At 40.7% G+C, this 20,876-nt stretch overlaps 1 protein-coding gene across 1 annotated transcript; it reads right to left on the bottom strand.

The window, feature by feature from the left end:
- Positions 1–18,086: 18,086 nt before the first annotated feature.
- LOC149404988 (uncharacterized) lies at positions 18,087–18,611 on the bottom strand. The gene has a single exon (XM_089607740.1). The coding sequence runs from the start codon at positions 18,609–18,611 to the stop codon at positions 18,087–18,089; it is 525 nt and encodes a 174-aa protein (XP_089463866.1).
- Between the last annotated feature and the right edge of the window lie 2,265 nt (positions 18,612–20,876).

Below are 20,876 nucleotides of genomic sequence, written 5' to 3'. Positions count from 1 at the left end.
TGACTGCCACACAAGTCCTTGTAGGAAAAGTTGTTTTTTTGAAACCTGTAAAGAGAATACAACTTGCTATTTCTAATACACGTTTTTGAAATAGAATATACTTGCTTTTTTTTTCCTTTGTAAAACACATAATCACATACTATTTTTTTTTTTATTCAGTAATCACATACTATCTAAATATATTAATATGAGTAAAAAAAATACATTAAGTACAAAAAAATATATGTTTTTCCTTATACAATTAAACTTTAAAATATATATATATATATATATATATATATATTTATCTGGCATATTTATTTTCCTACAATTGTCATTTAATTTTTTTTATCAATTATTAAGAAAAGAAAAAAAGGCAAATGTATGTTTTATTTTATGTAATTAATTTAGTTTTGGATTTGTATTATAATAGTGCAAAGTGTAAATGGAAATATGTCTATGTATAAAAATTCTATGTTAAATTTTTTTTTTGTATACATGAAAATTGAAAAGTATTTTTTTAAAATTTATTTATTGTTCAAATACCCCGCGGAATATCATTTTTTTGCGGTATACCCCGCGAAAGGCGGTTTACCACGCGGTACGAGATACCCTGAACGTTCATCAAATACCGCGGAATACCATGGTACGGGACGAGATACCCCCAAAATTCGAAGTGCGGTACGACCGCGAGATGCGAGATTTCAATCCTTGGTCCAAAGAGGTGAAATTTGAGCAAAGAGAAGAGAGAAAGAAGAGTTAATTGAGAGAAAGGAAAATAAATAAATAAAAATTTAATTTATTTGACGTGCTAAAGATATTTTTATATATATTTAACTAAAATTTTGGATAACTTACGCATTTGTTAGAATTTTATATAGTTTGAAACATACTTTGTGAAATTTCTCATACAAGATATTTCAACTAAACGTTTCTTAGTAAAAAAAAAAAAAAAAAAAAAAAAAAAAAAAAAAAAAAAAAAAAAAAAAAAAATTCTGATAACAATAAAAATAAATAATATTAAGTATTATAAATAATTTTACGGTACGTGTCAATTTTAGATGGACTTGGATCTAACGAAGACACGTGAGCCATAAAGAGCAGTTGTACTACTGCTACTCTGAGTCTGAGTCTCAGGTGGCACAGCTAACTAGACTCACAGCTTCCGTACGGTACGTGACAGTCAGAAACAGATACCCGTTTAATGTCCATCTACTAGCTTTGCGCCACGTGTCTTATTGCATGACCACGCTGTTTCTTTAAATTTTCTCAATCCCTGCTTCCTGCTTCCCGGCATGCTTTATTGCATAGTTTACAATTACATATATTTTTTGCTCTTCTTGATTTTCACGTTTCAAATATTTTAAAGTTACGAAAGACGATGCATCGAATTTTACTATAATACTGTAAATTAATTTATTATTCACATAATGCTGTGCAACTAACGTGTATACCTCATTATTGTTGCGTGTACATTAAATAAGCCTTAGGTGAACGTAAGGTTAAACTTCAATATTTTTTTTGGTATGAAAATCAATTATAATTAAAAAAATCTATACTAATTAAAAATAAAATCTTTAAATTATATTTATAGACTATTTTTTTTTATTAAGACCGATTTCTGTTTACTGCAGTGAGCTTCTAAAAAGAGTAATTTTATTTGGCACGAGTCACGATTTTAAACTATCCACTCAGCATTTAACACGTGGATGTTTAATGCTTTTGGGTGAGGACGTGGCGTGTGTCGTTAAAATTCGTGACCCGTGTTACCAATCATTACTGATCTAAAAAAATGCACATTAATAGACAATCTAGCAACGCATATTATTATTATTATTATTATTATTATATAAATAAAGTAGAGGGTCCTTCTTCTCATGAAACACTGTTCAATGAACAGTATTCTATTTTTTTGAATTTTTTTATTTTGAAATTCTTTTTAAAAAAAAAGAGATTAGACCCTAAAAATAAGTAGTGTTCACTCGTACCGATTTTTTTTTTTTTAGAAAGATAAAAATATTTTCATAAAACTTTAAATATATTTTGTTTAAACCTAAATATCCATGAACATATCTCTATATATTTTTTTCTTTAAGATTAAATATATTAATTATTCCTCAAGAAAGATATCAAGTTGTAAAGAATAATATTATAATATTATTCCACGGCCAGGAATGAGATTCCAAAGCTAGGCTACGTGGCACATGTAGGTGGCCAAATGCATGACATGTACAAAAATGAGAAGGCCATGCTAATAGTCTCATGTGTGACAAATTCATAGCTTAAATATTAATATTGATTTACTATATATATAGTTTAGGGTATGGGCATATTAGAATAGGGAGCTAGGCATGTGGCTGCAAAGTATAAAAATGATGCATAATTTATTTGTTAATTTTTATAATATGATCTATAATAAAAATGTTGCAATACATGAAACATTAGGAACGCAATATAATATTCAATACACTAATTAATTGCTCGAGTACGTAATGGATTAAGAATTTTGATATTATAATTGTCACTAGAAGTTTCATGAAGAGTCCCTACGCATATATAGGAACACGTAGTGGAATCAATGTAGGCTTACATTATGTAGCCATGTATAGTGAATTTATTTTTTCGTTTTCAGAAAGAACAGTGAAACTTCACTAAATTGGTGGGACACAAAAATATATGGGGAATTTAAGGACCAAAAGAGCCTTAAAAACGTTATAGAGAACCATGATGTCATGGTACCCAACAAAAAGAAACGTTGTCCTACAAAGAAACACCATGCAAAAATAATTAAGAAACTAGTAAGCAAACGTTAATTTGGACATCTCCTCCTCTAATAGCGCCAAAGTTCAAAACATGGACTTAAACTTCCCTTTTAAAAGAACATGCATGCCTATTTTCAAATTTTGAAAAAAAAAAATTATTGAAGCAAATTTAGAAAAATGTTATAAATTTGAGCTAAAATTATATAATTTTATAAAAATTTAGGATAAAAATTACAATTTTCATAAATTGAGGGAGGACGCATTGACCCCCTAGACCCTACACAGCTCCGCCCATGCGCAGCACTACAACTTAATTAAATTTTCAAAACCTGCACCATTAATGAATGCGACATTTAAGTCTAACTTGATAGCACTAAAAGTTGATGGCTTCCATTGTAGCAAATTTTGACAACTCAGATCTCAGAATCTTTGCGTTTTGATGTAGCGAGAGGTGGTGAAAAATAGATATAACCATGACTGTTGATTTGCGCACGAATATTAGTTGAAGATTCTTTCAAAATCTATTGATTTGAGAGATTATAAATACTAGATAAAAGGCATCTTGAACTCTTTGATTCACAAAAAAAAATAACGAATAACAATTGTTGATGTCGAAATCTCAACAATCACAAATATTATTTAAGATATATATATTTGATTTATTTAGTGAGTCTCAAAAGACTTCGTATAACAAACAAACGCTATTTAATTGAAAGGAGTGTTGATGCGAAGTAATAAAAGAATAATTTTTATTAATATCGGCTGCTTACAAGAAGGCGAAGTGTCGAACTCAAGTAGGCAAGCTCAACGGATTTAATGAATTTGAATAAGTACGTAATACAGAGTCAAAGCTTGTGTGTGCGAAAATAAATACAACAATTATTATTTATATGTCATGGAATGATCGTCTCATGAATACGTGTTAATCAGCTCGTCCTCGCCACGTCGCGAACTGGTCAAGTCTTAGATCGATCTTCTCGGCGAGATTGCGGGTTGACCATGACTTCGTTACTTGGCTAGGTCAGCATGGGCGAACTGGATGAGGCGATATTTTTACTTCGCCGTTAATGAGTACTCTCTCAGGAGCTGAGCTCAATCCTTCTCGTCTGATTGGGCGATCTCGCAGAGTATGCTTAGATTATATATCTTGTATTTAAAATAGTTCGCGAAATATGCTAAAATTTTTATTTTTTTTGTTTTTAAGGAAAGATCAGGGCACCTCCTTCAGGAAACGAGTTCGCCAAGAAACTTTCAAAGCTTCAGGAGGGTTCCGACGAGTGATCGAGCTTCACCCCATATCGGTTCATCTTGGCCAAACTGTGGCCGCCCGCTCCTGATGTTCCAGAAGATTTTGAGGAGGGTTAGTTCCATAAAAATCGAGTTCGTATTTGTTACTTTTTATTACATACATATATATATATATATATATATATATATATATATATATATATATATATATAAAGATAAACACTCCGATGAGTGCTTGCGAAGCGAGGAACAACAAGAAGGGAGGCGCTGCCTCGACCTCGACTCCAGCGCCATCGGTGCCTACTAGGGACCCCGACGTCGAAGTGACAGGGATCAGACTGGTATCTTCGGTCCCGGTCATCCCGGTGGATTCAGACGAAGTGCCCGACACGGCCGAGACCACAGAGATGTTCGTTTAGAGAGCCAAAGTCCCCGAGTCCGCTACTCCCGTGGTCGAGGGGGAGCGTGCCGCTGAGGGCGTCGGGGTCATGGTGGATCAAACTCTTGAGGGCGAAGTGCCCGATGAAGGAGAGAAGAAGAAGAAGAAAAAGAAGAAGAAGAAGAAGATGGACTAAGTCCTGGAGACTGGCGAGGAGGCCGAAAAAGATCCTGCCGCCGAAGTCCCCACAGCCGCAGTGGTTCAGGTCGACAAAGGAAAAAAGGTTACTGAAGTGAGTATGGTGTCATCGAAGTCGCGGAGCGGCGGTCGAGCTGAATTTGTTCGGACCTCGTCCTGAAAGAAGAAGCATGTCGTCAACGACATATATTCTTCGACGGGGTTTCTCCGTCAGCTGACCTGATCTGACATGGCGCTCCTGAAAGTGCTCGAGCTCGCCGAATCGAACTGATACAGAATGATGGCTTCGCCCGTCACTAGGGTAAGCGTCTTATCGTATTATATGTTTGTAACAGAGCTGTTATACTTTGAGAAAAAATTCGCCAAAAAATTTCTCAAGAAGTCAAGCTGAATTTTTAGTTGAAATTTTTGATGTTGTCGAACTCTTTTCAAGTCGAACTCCAGGCGATGAATGACAAGGTCGCCACACTTCAAGATCATCTTCTTGCTAAGGACGCCGTTCTGAATAGGGCGAACTAGAGGAACGAAGAGCTCTGCGGCAAGGCTCACTGCCTTTCCGTGGACCTCAACGACAAGAAGGCGAAGATCCAGAAGTGGGGCGCCTATGAAGATGGCTTGAAGAGGCAGAAGGAGAAGCTCGAGGTCGACCTGGCTGATGGGGACAAAGAGCTGAAAGATGCTCTCTAGGAGCTCGCTAGGACGAAGAGGATGGCGAAGGCGGACCGGGATCGGGTTGTGTACGCTGCGAAGAAGGCAACTTTGCTGCGATATCGGGAGCACATTCTCAAGTATCGAGCTCCGAAAGAGAAGACGGACGAGGCCATCCTCGTCCTAAAGAAGCTTGAGAAGTGCCGGGGGAACATTGAGCTGATCTCGGAGGCCCTAAGGGCAAGATCTCGGACTGGGCTGACGAGACGAAGGATACTGAGGACAAAATCGCTCAGTATGAGGCTGACTACGCGGCCATCGCCATTCCTAAGGTTGAGGAAATTCACTTCACTCCCTACTCGGACCGATCTCCCGCCGACGTCTCCGTGACCGAAGCTGAAACCGCTGTCATCGATGAGCACAACTCAATGTTCGGTCACACTGAGAGGTCCTTAAGCGATCCTGGAGGGGAATGAGAACGTCACGCCGACTCCCGAGGGAAGAGATGTCGAGGTTGAGCCCTGAGACCAAACTTAGGCCCTTCTTGACATCGTCAGCGAGTAATCTTTTTTTTCGGCTTTATTTTGATAAGTATTTGCTTTCAACAATTATTTTATTTGGGCCCGCGTGTTTTGGGTAAAATTATTCATTTTTGGTGATAATAATTGGGGGCTTCGGTACCCTTTTTTTTAATGTTTATTTGAATTTTTATTTCTATTTTTTGTTCTTGATTTATTTCTGAATTTTGCCAAGTCTTTTAGGTCGCTAGACCTTTATATGTGTAAATGTTTTGCGAATTTTAAATAAGTCATTCAAGTCGTCCAATTGATCTGAAAATTTTCACTTAGTATAATGAAATCGAAGTCTTAACAACTTTAACTCGTAAAATCTGCTAAGTCTTTTAGATCGCCAAGATCTAAAAAGTTTCCCTTAAGATTTTAAGTCGAAGTCGTATAGAAGTGTTTTCCAATGAAATTCGCTATGTCTTTTAGATCATCGGAGATCTAAAATGTTTCTCATAGGTCGAAGTGTCATTGAGTGACCCCTTTTTTCTATAAAATCTGACAAGTCTTTCAAGTTGTCTGGCGATCTGAAATGTTTCCCTTAAGATTTATGCCAAAGTCGTCAGATGAATTTCCAAGAATTTGCTAAGTCTTTAGATCTTCGGGGTCTAAAATGTTTTCTTTAATGCTCTTGGGGTCGATCTTGACGGGGAGCGGCCTCTAATTAAAATATTATGATGCAGTGAGATTTCGGGTCTCGCCATAGGCGTCGTGAGGTATTTGCATTGCCGACCTAGTCTGGTCCAGAGACTGTTGGTCGAAATGCGAGCTCCGAAGCTTTGTTGATACGTGCTGTTGCAGTTTTCGTCACATAGGGGAGTTTATAAAAATGAGGGACTGTGTCTTTGATAAAAAAAAACAAAGGATGCATACATACCCTTATATAGGGATCAAGTCGGACGCAGTTCAATTCTTACTGGGCTAGCAGTAGTATTTTTTCCGGTTTATCACGTTCCATGTTCTCATAACGGGGACTCTAATGAGTGTTTCGAGTTCATAAACACCAGGGTGTGGGACTTTGGTGACCCTGTAAGGGTCTTCCCAATGCGCACCTAGTTTTTCCGGCATTTTCCTCGGCGGTGTTTTGAAAGACTTTTCGGAGAACTAGGTCTCCTACCTCGAACTTTCTTGGATTGACGTTCTTGTTATAAAACCTGGCGATAGACTGTTTGCATTGAGATAGTCGTGTTAACGCTAGCTCCCGTTTTTTTGTCTATGAAATCCAAGGTGTCGCATAATGATTGCTCATTCTTTTGTTCATCTTCGTGGGCGTGCATTGTCTTAAGAGTCTGCACCCGGTGTTCGATCAGGATGACTGATTCGACTCCATGTGTTAGGGAAAATGGGGTTTCCCCAGTCGGCCTCCGTGGGCTAGTCCGATAGGCCCAGAGCACGCCTGGTAGCGCTTCCCCCATCATCCTTTTTTAGCCGTCTTTTCTTGATGGAGTTTACAATGGTCTTGTTTGCTGCCTCAGCATGTCCGTTTCCCTGAGGGTATCGTGGTGTCGACATCCTTAGATCAACATTGTTGTTGTAGCAAAACTTTCTTAGTCTTTTGGATATGAATTGCGAGCCATTGTCTGCCACGATTTCGTGAGGTGTCCCGTACCGACAAATTATATTTTGCCAGATAAAGGCCTCCACGTCGATGTCTTTTACTAAGACAAAGGCGCATGCCTCGAATTTACTCATATAGATTCTTTAGTATAATATGCCAAAAAGTTGGGAATAGGACTGAAGCTAGATCAATTCGGTTCGGTTTTGGTCATTTTCATATCCAAATTCAAATTTTCGGTTTTAAAAAATTTGGTCCAATAATCGGTCAAGTTTAGTCCAAAACCGAAATTCGGTTATCTAGTTTCAATATCCGATTTTCGAAATCCGGTTATGCGATTCTTTAAATTCCGGATCAAGTTTTAAAACCAGTTTAAAGAAACTGGTTATCCAGTTCCTAAAATCTATAAGCTCTTTGAAACTAGTTTTTAAAAGTCCATACCAAGTTACAAAACTATTACAATGATAAAAAAAACCTTGTAAATATGAATCATACAATCTTAGCGTGATTATTTATTTTTAATTTTATTTTTAATAAAAAATAATCTGTTAAATATCTGTCATTCGATTTTTACAAAATTTAAATTCGATATCCGGTCCAGTTTTTTAAATTGGATCGATTATCCGAATCCGAATTTTGTTTATATGACGTGACATCGATTTTTATTTTGGTTCGATTCGATTATCGGTTTTATCTAATTTTCGGTTCGATTTTGTACAACCTTAGTTAGGACAAACTCACCTCGAACAGAACTCTAAATCTTATATTAGTATTAGTAGATCATATATAGTAATGATTTCATGACATTGAAATATTCTATCTATGTAATTCGTAAATAAAATGAAAATTATTATGCCTAAGATAAATGATACAATTAATAGAATCAATTAAGTGGTGAAAAATTAGATCCTTGTATCATTGAGATTATATATAGCGTTAATAAAAACAATAATCTAATATAGTCCACGCTCTTTTTGAAAAATAGCGAAAATTTCATTTAATTTAAGAAAAATAATCATCAGGTCTGTAGTAAATTGAGCAATTAGGTCAATAGTACAATAGTCTACTATCTTTTTAAAAAATAGCTAAAATTTTATTTTATTTACAAAGTAACCCATCAGACCGAAGTAAAAATTTATTTCGGCTTGATAGACTTAATTAGCAAAATAGCCAACTCAAACCTTACAAATTGCTAAATAGCCAAGGTTTTGTAAATATAAAGTAAATAGCCAGTTGTATTTAATTGCACGTCCAAGTTTACGAAAATGCCCAAATTGTTTCCCGCCCAATCTTCATTCCTGCATAATATATAAAATAAAAATAAGGAAATCGGGATTTCCGAGAATCGAGGTCATTAAACACATTTATTTGAAAACCGCTCACATTCATTGCATATCTCTCAGTCATAAAAAAAAAAGCTCTCCCAAATTTTTTTCAAAACCGCTACTATCTTCCCCGACGAAAATCTTTTCATCTTCCCCGACGAGCAATTTCGGCTGCTGAATCTAAATCTGGTATGCATGTGTAGAGGTTCTTGCTATTTTAACTCGTATTTACTATTTTTCGTCAAAGATTTACACAAAAATAAAAGAGAAAACATGGTTTTTTGGATCGGTTATTGAATAACATGAATTTTTTCTTGTTCTTCTTCCTCTGGGATAAAGGGACAGTAGTTAATGTTCGTGTATTGCTTATTCGTAATCCTAGTTTTTTGCCTTAAACCCTAAACATTTCCATACGAGATTTGGGGGTTCGATTTTAAATGGCTAGATGTGTAAATCTTGTTGTGTATGGTTATACCGAATATACATACAGGTACGCATATATTGATTAGTGTTTACTTTATTTTGAAAGAGATTTACTAAAAAAAAAACAAAAATATGGGTTTGTTGATTCGATTATTGAATACCCACAAATAATCTTTGAAGTTTTAGATATTAGGGTTATTTTAATTTTTTACGGTGGTTGTGTAAATCGGACTCATTTTTCAAGTTTTATCATTTTGCGAAGCAACCATTTTTGTAAGTTGACTACATTATATTTACATGAGATTTACGATGTTATTTACAGCTATTTACTTAATTCTAGCAAAGAGTCTGGAAATGAGTTGTTTGCAAATATTTACACAATCTTCATTTTCTTTGTGTACACAGAATGATAATATGGTGAGGAAAGTCGTCAGAGAAAACGTCGATCAAAATTACGGGACACCTAAGTAGATGTAGAGACATATTAATTAATAAATTTTGTGCCCATACGATTTATAGTTCTGTATACTCGTGATGCTGTATTTAATGTGACTTTGTATTTACACAGTTTTTACTGCAAATTATTGTTGACTATAGTATATGGTTATTTACAGTTATTTACTTTATAATTACAAAAAATTTGGAAAAAAAGTACCATTACAAAAAGATTTAAATAGCTTATATGTCTAGTACACATAATATACTAATATTTGATCAGATATTCTATACCATTAAAGACTAAATACACGTAATCTCATAACTAAATACTAATTAATAGAGAATTATTCTTTAGATTGACCGAATAATTCAAATTTAAAACTAAACTGCCTAATATAAAAAGATTTGAATGTCTTAACTGCTTAAAACACGTAATATATCAATATTCAATCTAATTTTAAGTATCATTAAAGACTAAATGGCTTGAATCTCATAACTAAATACGATAAATAGGGAAATATTATTTAGATTGACCGAATATTCCAGAATTAAAACTAATTTGCCTAAAATATTATCATCATTTATTGTTAAAAAATTAGATTCAAAATCAAACAGAATTTTCGAAAAATAAAATTTAAGTTAAAAAAACTGCCGATTATAACTATTTATACTATTCTTTACAGTTATTTACAACTGATTACACTATGATTTACAACTATTTACAGATGATTACACAAAGAAAAGAAAAAAGAAATTAATAATGCCAGATATATATATATGGAAACAAAATAAGGAATAAATAATCCACGTAATTATTCAGTTGCTAAAAATAAGGATCTGAAATTAACCACTCAATTTTAATCACCCTGAATTTCGGGATATTGGAAAAAAAAAAAATTCAAAATTCAAATAATTTCGGATTCAAAAGATAAAAGGACACAAACTGGAATTGAAAAAAATTCTGATTCGTCCACGTCATCCGAGTGGCTATTTACTTAATATTTACAAAACCTTGGCTATTTAGGAATTTCTAAGGTTTGAATTGGCTATTTTGCTAAATTACCCTTTTTTTTAACAAAGAGGATTGACCGATTGGAACAAATCATATATATATATATATATATATATATATATATATATATATATATATAGAGAGAGAGAGAGTGAACATACTAGCCCAATCAATCCACCAATATTAGGAGAATAGCCCGAGTTTGAATAAATTAAGTGAATAGCCCAATTAATATTTCACTACTAAATTACCCTCATATATAAGAGCAAAACTCAATTTTCCCAAAACCTAAACCTAAACCTAAACTCGTTCTCGTCTTCGTCCATTTCACGCCACCGATCCACTTCACGCCGTCGATCGCCGCCGATCCATTTCACGCCGCCGCGTCGTCGCCAATCGTCGTCCATCCTCGTTGCTGATCCCTAACGTCGCCGACGAGATCCGTCATAGACGCCGTCAAGATCCGCCATAGGCGTCGATTCCGTCGAGCTCCGGCGGCGGCGATGTCGACCTCACCGGAACGAACCAGCTCGACCACGGCGCCGAGGAACAAGACGAAGAAGGGAATGCGTGGGGGGAGGAATCGGCGGCGGAGAGGAAATCGGCGGCGATGAAGGGGATTGAGGAGAGGCACTTTGTAAATTCGCGAATCGGTTAATTTAATTAACCTACTGGAGTGAGTTAAGTTAATTAATTAACTGATTCGTGAAGGATTTGAAATTCACAAAAAATTTACAAAAATCATAACTTAAGTCAATTGATATTCAAAGCAGTCAATTAATTAACCTAATTCCGAATTCAATCATTTAGTAAATTAACTTTACTCACAAAAAAATCAGAATCTAAACTAATATTCAACCAATAAGTTAATTAATTAATCTAACTCACTCCAGTAGGTTAATTAAATTAACCTATTCGCGAATTTACCAAGGACATTATGGTCTGAGCCGAAAATATGGGCTATTTGCTTAATAAAATGAAACTTGAGCTATTCCCCCAATAAAAATGACAAACTTGACTAGTTACAACAAATTCCAATATATATATATATATATATATATATATATATATATATATATATATATATATGCGTGTGTGCATATAATTATAAAAAAAATTGTCAAACTCAAGACTCAACAACTTCTAAGCTGAAGCTAGCTAGGTAGCTAGCAAATATTTATATATTATATGTGAGATGTGACATTCAGATGGTGATGGATTTTGGACCAACATATTCAATATGACCCACTCAGCACTTACGTCACATTGCTGTGAAATTATGAATTATTGTGTTTTTTTAGTGTGAGATATATTGTGTACAGACTTGAATGATTCGAATTATTGTTCTAATTATGAATGTTTGATAGAGACGCAGATCAATGATTAAGAAAAGGAAAAATGGAGAGAAAAAGAAAAGGCCAAAGACACATGAACTGGCTGTGAGTCTTTGGTTCTTAATAAATGGATGTAGAATATAAAAAGCGGCCTTGGATTTGTTCCTTTCAGCTGGGAAAATCAGTGACCCACCATGATGTGGAATTATTAAGGTTATGTTGATTTTTTTTAAGCTTATGAACTGAAGTAATTTTTCCCTTGTAAAAAAATAAACATGAGTCAATAATTATTTTAAATTAATATTAATGTTGTTGCTGCAAATTAAACAACTATTTATTGCTTCGGGCGCTTCGACCAAACGCCGGATCAAGTGGCTGCACTTGAACCTAGAGTGAGAACCTAAAAGTCATGAATTGTCGCTCCCATAGCTCGAAGGCGTTCTTTGCTCGTCGCAGAGATGTGAGAATAAGAAGAAGATAAATCAAGCTTAGAGGGGTGTAGAGGCAGTGCATCTGGCGCGCGTTCCGACATTTAACATCAGTCTGATTGCTATGTGAGGTGGAGGACCAGTATTCATTAGCGAATATTTAGAGAGATGTGCTCAACAGAGGAAACAAGATGCGGAGGGTCCTCGGCAGCGTTTCAAAGCTCTAGAATTGAGTAATCTTGAAAGAAGAGAATTGTATGTAGCTGCCGTCCCTGAGGAGGGTATTTATAATGCTTGAGAGGATGAGGTGAGCCTCTTGATTGTTTGGCATGGTGAGCGCGGACGCAAGGAGTAGCGTCTGCACGTCAGGTGCTCGATGCGACGCGTATGAGGAGCATGCGAGTATTCGTCGTTTATGCGCTGGAGCGACGGGCGGATGGGGAGGCATGATGAGCCAAGCCCCTCGCGCGTTGCGTGTGTGCATTTTTCTTCGCGGATGAGCACGGGCTCGGATTTTGGGCCGTTTCAAATGGGCCTTGGCTCCTTTTTGGTTTAGATGAGGTTTTTAGTGATTCAGTCCGTTGGGCTTTAGAATTCGGAATTCGACGCATGTCACGTTGAATTTAATGTTTCGGATTTTTTAAGAACGACCGACAAGTATATTCATCATGATAATCATGAAAAAGATTTTTTTTTTGTCACTATTGGATTCTTAAGAAAATTAAAAATATTATTCATTATATTTATATATTTCTTGTTAGTCTTATGATTAATTATTAATTTACTAAATTACTCCGGTTAGGACCTCCAAAATTAATCTGTTTACCAAACATGCTCAAAGTAATTATTTTTACTTGTGTTTCATATTTGTCCTAGAGTCATTTTTTCATGCTTTGATATATTTGTTACAGAACAAGTTTGGCTTCTTTCTTCTAGTTGTTGAATATTCTTAGTTTTTTATTCCTCAATTTTCTCCATGGTCATTGTCAAAGACCATTTAGCTGAAGCGTTTCTAACATTAACTGCTTACGCGTTTAAGAACGAAAAAAAAATATCAAGAAACATTTTTGCTGTTGAACTTTTCACTGGTTTAATTATAAGTTATATAGAGTTTTCAATATGACCAAAATAAAAGTATAGACTTTTCAAAGTGCCCATTGTTAAGCCGTTTTTTGGATTAACACTTACGGAAACGTGACGTGAGGGGACTTGACCACGTGTCTTCAAATCTGTGAGATTAGTAATGAAATATTCCTCTTATCAAGTAAAGAACTTGAGAATTGATTTTTCGAGTTCTTGGACACTCTTGTAGAGAGAATATAATTTGACTTGGAGCCTTGGGGTTTAGAGAGAGAGTGCACTTTTCTTCTCCCACTTTAGAGAGAATGGAAGTAGATTGTTACTCTTTTTTGTGTGAAATTATGTGTGTGAAGTGGCTTTGATTTCTCTTTGTTCTTGATTTCGCTCTCAAAGGTGTTTTTAGATAGAAAAATAATTGAGTAGATAATTTGGTATCTCTTAGTTAGAGAGAGAAAAAGCCAGTCATTGACAAGTGTTTGTCTCAGGTATTTATAGTGAGGTGGTGAGAGTTGGGGCAGAAGTAAGGTAGGAGTAGAGCGGTTTGGGCGAGACCCTCTTTATGAGATGAGAATGGGGGGTTCGGGCGAGGCCCCTTTTACGGAATCGAAACGAAGGGTTGGGGCGAGGTCCCCTTTATGAAATAGAAATGAGGGTTCGGGCGAGGCCCCCTTTACGAGATGGAAATGAGGGGTTCGGGCGAGGCCCTCTTTATGAAATCGAAATGAAGGGTTCAGGCGAGGCTTCCTTTATGAGATAGAAATGGGGGTTCGGGCGAGGTCCCCTTTACGAAATCAAAATGAGAGGTTCGGGCGAATCCCCCTTTATGAGATAAAAATGGGGGTTCGGGCGAGGTTCCCTTTACGGGATCGAAATGAGGGGTTCGGGCGAGGCCCCCTTTATGAGATAAAAATAGGGGGGGTTCGGGCGAGGCCCCCATTACGAAGTCGAAATGAAGGGTTCGGGCGAGGCCCCCTTTGTGAGATGAAAATGGGGGGTTCGGGCGAGGCCCTCTTTACGAAATCGAAATGAGGGGTTTGGGCGAGGCCCCCTTTGTGGGATGGAAATCGGGGGTTTGGACGAGGCCTCTTTTACGAAATCGAAATGATGGGTTCGGGTGAGGCCCCATTTATCAGATAAAAATGGGGGTTCGAGCGAGGCTCCCTTTACGAAATCGAAATGAGGGGTTCGGGCGAGGCCCCAGTTATAAGATGGAAATGGAGGGTTCGGGCGAGGCCCCTTTTACAAAATCAAAATGAGGGGTTTGGGCGATGCCTTTTTTTTTTTTTTTTTTTTTTTTTTTTTTTTTTTTTCTGAGATAGAAGCGAAAGGTTCGGGAGAGGCCCCCTCTTTTGAGATATGAGCTGGTCGCTCCATACCCTTCGATCAAGTCTTCAAACTTTCCGCTTTGTTTCTTGGGCTGGGTTCGTCGTGCTTCTTCGTTTTTGAGTTGGGCCTTCATATTTTTCGGACGAGGAAAAATCCTTCGTAACACCCCTAACTCTTGCATGTCTAAAAATCCACTAGTCTCCCGATCGTTCTCGCCTCCCGGCTCGAGTGCAACTTCCACCCCTCACGCTCAGGGTGAGAGGAGGTGGTTTACACCGTCATTTGACCCACCGGCCATGTTGCTGATGCGTCGGATGCCCGCGTCCCAGAGGTAGTGTCTGTCCTTGATGTTCACGCTCTCATTCGCTCGGGGGGTGATGGTTGTTCGAGGCGTTACGTTTCTGATGTAGACCTTCATCCGGCGAAGAAACCACACGGCCATATACGCCTGACTCTCTCGGAGCTTGTGGATGACCTCGGCGATCGTTGTGTTGCCGAACTTCAAGTGAACAAGCACTGCGACCTCAAAACGGTGATCGGGAACGGTGACCTCGATCCATGGGTAATGCGGTGAATATTTCTCGTTCGGTAAGTCTGCTAACTTTTCTCGTTCAGTTCATAGTAGCTGTCTTTAATCGTGTTTCATGTATTTTCTTGTTTCACAGCTCTTCATCGCGTGTACGTACAATGCACAACTGCTTCGTACCGCTCGTGGCTTTATCAAGGAGCTCGGGGACGCCAAGAGAGAGGTCTCCATAAAGTGGAATTCCTTTCGTGCGGAGGTGGATCGACTGAAGTCAAAGGTTCAGGCCGCACAGAGGGTCGGCTTCCAGGAGGGTCAGGAGACTTTCCGTGCCGATGTGGAGCGGTTGAGGAAGGACTTGAACAAGCATACCTCAGAGCCGAAGGCGTTGATACTGAAGCACAGAGAGAAGTCTATTGAGGTAACTTGTGCCTGTCACAAGATTTCTGATCTCGACGTGCTGGTGGCTTCCCTTCGAGGTGAGGTGAAACTTTGTGCTGAGCAGCTTGATTCCATGAGCGTCAAGCTCGGGGTAGGTGAGAAGCTGATCGCGTCCCTTCGCGACAGCCTGGCTGGGGCGAATGGGACCATCGATCGGCTTGAGAGGTTGGCTGAGGAGGACCTGGCAGCGACGGAAGAGGCGTGGGCCGATGCTTCCGCCAAGATGTACTGGAAAAGAGCCTTGATGTGCCACCGTGGTTTTCTTGAGGATAACACAGACCTTCCTCTCAGTTTCTCATTCCTTGATGTTGACGGCGCTCCCGCCGAACTTCGTGCGATTCAGTCTACGGTCGTCGGGCCTGACGCCGCGGTCCCCGATGATGCCGCGGTCGCTCCTGCTGCCCCGCTTCGCACGACTTTCGAGGATCCAACCGAGCCGTTCACGTTCGCTGTCCCCGAGGATCGTCAGGATGGCCTTTCCGAGGACGAGGCGCAGGTGGACTTGGGGGACGGTCGAGATGAGGAAGATGGTCGGGATGGCGGTTCTGACGGCGAGTATTGAGGTTGCCTTCGCTGCGTTTTAGCTAGCTTCTGTTGTTTTTTTTTTGTTTTGGGTACGGTGCGGTTTGTTGTGCACTTGATTGATTTATGACTTTTGGACACGGTGTGATTGATTGTGCGCTTAGTTAGATGATTTTTGGAGACAGTGCGGTTGGTTGTGCACCTAATTAGGTATTTATTTTATACTCTCTTTTGCGGTGTTCAGGTGATGGAATGAGAATCGTCTTTATATTCTCTTCCTTTTGCGATTGTGTGATTCTTCAAGCCTTTGGTTACCTGTGTGATTCTTCAAGCCTTTGTGCCTTGATGGGGCTTTAAGGTAGGTCGGGCTCTCGATGGCGCGATTTCCCTCATCTCGGGCTTTACAAGATTTTTTGAGTTCTGTTTGAGGTCTCGGTGTGGCGAGTCCTTCTTTTTCTCTAGTCCTGTAAAGGATTTGAGGTTGGTCGGGGACTCGATGGCACGAGTCCCCTCATCTCGGGCTTCACAGGATTCTTTGAGTTGTGTTTAAGGTCTCGGTGCGGCGAGTCCCTCTTTTTCTCGAATCCTTTAAAGACTTTGAGGTTGGTCGGGGACTCGATGGCGCGAGTCCCCTCATCTCGGGCTTCATAGGATTCTTTGAGTTGTGTTCGGGGTCTCGGTGTCACGAGTTTCCTTTTTTCTCGGATCCCATGAAGGCTTTAAGGTTGATTGGGGACTCGATGACGCGAGTCCCCTCATCCCGGGTCGCACAAAATTTCTTGAGGTGTGTTCGGGGTTCCGATGTATAGGAACCCCTTTCTCGGATTCTGTAGACGCTTTGAGGTTGATCGGGGACTTGATGGCGTAAGTTCCTTTATCTCGGGTCGCACAGAGTTCTTTGAGATACGCTTGGAGTTTTGACGTTGTAAAACCCATTTTCTTTTACTCTGTGGACGCTTCGAGGTGCGTTCGCGATTGCTATGCCCGCATTCCTGCATTTTTACAAGTTTGCATTTTTTTTTTGTGTTTTTTATGTTTTTTTTTCGCTTTGCGCTTGGTGTTTGTCTTACTCCATTAGCCCCCCAGTTTTTATACAATTTGGATCAAATTGTATAAAAATTTAGGAGCTAAACATTGCAAAATGAACGCGAATTTTGACTTCATTCATCACTTGGCGCGTGGCCTGCTTTTGGAAAATTCAAAATACACTTGGGCCGGTGGCCGCTTTTGAAAAATTAAATATGTGGCAGGGGCCCTCTCTGGCCGCCGTGCACGCGTAGTTCTTTCGCTCGTCGGGCTATCTCCCGCCTCGATCCCTCAAAAGATGTTGGTCACGAGGTTGACCGGAGTGAGGTTGACCGGAGTATTGATTGTGTTGCCTCGGGCGTCGTCGTTGTTGCTTCCGCTCGCCATGACCTTTTTCCCGCGGTCTTTCTGCCTGTCATCTTGGGGAGTTTGCCTCCTTGGCGCGGGGTTCGGGTTAGCGACCATTGCCATCACGAATTCCTCCAGCTCGCCGTTCTGGATGTGATTTTCGATCTGCCTCCTAAGCTGGATGCATTCGACGGTGAGATGGCCGTGGTCATTGTGGAAGTGGCAATACTTGTTCTTGTTGCGCTTCGACGGATCCTTCGCCAATGGTCGGAGATCGGTGAACATATCTCCATTCAGGGCCAGGATTCGGTCCGGCGTGGTCTTGAGCGGTGTGAAGTCAACGTTCCTTTGGAACTTCTCGACCAATAGGTGTCTTTGTTTTGGTCGGGGTCGGACGTTTGAGACCGCGATATTGGAGTTCCTACTTTTCGTCCTTCGTTGGTCGTCATCATCCTCGTCATCGTCTCTACAGTGGTTTCCCCTCTCTCGGACCCTTCGACTTTCATAGTACTCCTCGACCGAGATGTGCTAGGTGGCCTGGGAGATGAGCTCCGTCATCGTGATGGGTTGCTGCTTCACCAGCGACGTCAAGAGATCGCAAGCCCGCATGCCATCGATGAAGGCGTAGATAGCGTCACTGTCCACATAGTCATCCACCTTGTTCGATTCTTCGATGAATCGGTTAAGGTAATGGTGGAACGTCTCGGAGCCGCCCTGCTTGATTGTCAAGAGGTAAGACTTTTCCTTCCTTCGCACTCGCGATGCGGAGAAACGTGTGAGGAATCTCTCTTGGAGATCCTCGAATGACTGGACCGACCCACGTCCGAGCCTTTGGAACCACTCGAACGCAGTGCCGGTGAGTGTGAGGCAGAACGCTTGACATATTATTAACGGTGACTTTCCAGCCATCCTCATGCTAGTTTGGTATTGGTGGATGTCGTAGAGGGGGTCCGAGCTCCCGTCATAGAGTGGCATAGTGGGTGGGCGGAAATTCCCACCGGGATCATCGGCGAGCACGTGTGCCGCGAACGGCGAGGCTACGCCTTCGATCATGCTTCTTATGAGAGGGGTCCTTGTCTGCCCCGCTCGTAATTCTTGGACTTATTCCCTCAGTACGTTGACCATGTTGGTCAACTCGTCATTCCCGGCTTGCGTGGCCGTGGGTGCGAACCTGGTTGTACGTATTCTTTCGTTCGACGCTTGGGTGGCGTGTGGTGCGGGTGGCGTCGGTGTCACCATTGTCGGGGGCGACTTCCTGAAGTCCATGGATCTCCAGGGCTGCTTGACGCCTTGGGATTTCCCACCGAGCATTGAGGTGACGCCTCAAGTCCACATTTGGCTCCAGACGTTCTGGCGACCTGGTGCGTTAGGGTGGCGAAAACCACCGTACATCTCCGATGTCAGTGACCTCCTCCCCCTGTCCTACGCGCTCGAAGGCAGACCTTCGCGATTCAGTCCCTGCCCCTGCTGCGGAACGAGCAGCTTGAGGAAGGTTGGTGCTGGATTGCGGGCGCGGGTCTCTCCGCCCCTTGTCGCGGCGAGCCTCCGAGCGCTGCGGTACCCGTTCGTGAGCTGTTTGTCGTTCTTCTCGGTGGTTGTGTCTGATGTCTCGTATGCTTGGGTCGGGCGCGTCGTCCTGGTCATCTTCATCGTGGAGTTCCCCAACGGGTGCTTGGCCTCGCTCGCGTCCCTGGCCGTTCGAGTAGACATCCTACACCTGTCCGCCTCTCTCCCGAGCATGGTGTCTCATGGCTCGCTCTTCCCTGTCTCTTGCAAATTCACTTGTTAGCAAGAAAAGGCTATTCTCGAGAAGCTCCATCCACTCATCTCGCTCGATGAACACCGAGCCGGTGGTGTTTGGGTTGACCGTTAGGACAACGATCATTGAAGGGGCCACGCTCGTGTGTGGAGCGCCACACTCTCCGCTCGTCGGGAAGCGCCACTCTCGGAGACAGCCACGCGGTTCGACATGGTGGTTTTTTTGGTGTGGTGGTAGCTCCTTAGTACCCGAGAAAAGAGAGTTCTTGATGGTGGAGAGCCCGTACGTGGTTGTTCTCGAGACCCCCTCCTTCTAGCGCCAAAATGTTAAGCCGTTTTTTGGATTAACACTTACGGACACGTGATGTGAACGGACTTGGCCACGTGTCTTCGAATCCGTGAGATTAGTAATGGAATATTCCTCTTATCAAGTGAAAAACTTGAGAATTGATTTCTCGAGTTCTTGGACACTATTGTAGAGCGAATATAATTTGGCTTGGAGCCCTGGGGTTTAGAGAGAGAGTGAACTTTTCTTCTCCCACTCTAGATGGAATGGAAGTAGATTGTTTCTCTTTTTTGTGAGAAATTGTGTGTGTGAAGTGACTTTGATTTCTCTTTGTTCCTGATTTCGGTCTCAAGTGTGTTTTTAGAGAGAGAAATAGCTGAGTAGATAATTTGTTATATCCTAGTTAGAGAGAGAAAAAGTCAGCCCTTGACATGTATTTGTCTCCGGTATTTATAGTGAGGTGGTGAGAGTTGGGGCAGAAGTAAGGTATGAGTAGAGCGGTTCGAGCGAGGTCCTCTTTATGAGATGGGAATTGGGGATTCTGGCGAGACCCCTTTTACGGAATCGAAACGAGGGGTTCGGGCGATGCCCCATTTATGAGATAGAAATGGGGGTTCGGGCGAGGCCCCTTTATGAGATGAAAATGGGGGGTTCGGGCGAGGCCCCCTTTACGAAATCGAAATGAAGGGTTCGGGCGAGACCCCTTTGTGGGATGGAAATTGGAGGTTCGGGCGAGGCCCCCTTTACGAAATCGAAATGATGAGTTCGGATGAGGCCCCGTTTATCAAATAAAAATGGGGGTTCGGGCGAGGCTCCCTTTACGAAATCGAAATGAGAGGTTCGGGAGAGGTCCCAGTTATAAGATGGAAATGGGGGGTTCGGGCGAGGCCCCTTTTACGAAATCGAAATGAGGGGTTTGGGCGAGGCCTTTTTTTTTCTGAGATAGAAGCGAAAGGTTCGAGCGAGGCCCCCTCTTTTGAGATAGGAGCAGGTCGCTCCATACCCTTCGATCAAGTCTTCGAACTTTCCGCTTTGTTTCTTGGGCTGTGTTCGTCGTGCTTCTTCGTATTTGAGTTAGGCCTTCATGTTTTTCGGACGAGGAAAAATCCATCCTAACACCCCTAACTCTTGCATGTCTAACAAAGCCTCATTGTTTCTTTTTATGGTTGCAAAGTTCTACTGGACCTAACTCTTGCATGTCTAACAAAGTCTCATTGTATCTTTTTCTGGTTGCAAACTTGAACTTATATAATGTATTACAATTTATCTTTCCG

This window comes from Urtica dioica, chromosome 2 (genome assembly GCF_054948205.1).
Source record: "Urtica dioica subsp. dioica isolate 48M chromosome 2, U.dioica_male_clone48M_v1_H2, whole genome shotgun sequence".
Lineage (NCBI taxonomy): Eukaryota > Viridiplantae > Streptophyta > Magnoliopsida > Rosales > Urticaceae > Urtica > Urtica dioica.
Note: the sequence above shows the minus strand (reverse complement) of the source record. Positions and strands in the feature narration are given on the sequence as shown.

Coding starts and splice junctions, on each gene's coding strand:
- LOC149404988 (XM_089607740.1), bottom strand. CDS start 18,611: ATGATCGAAGGCGTAGCCTCGCCGTTCGCGGCACACGTGCTCGCCGAT.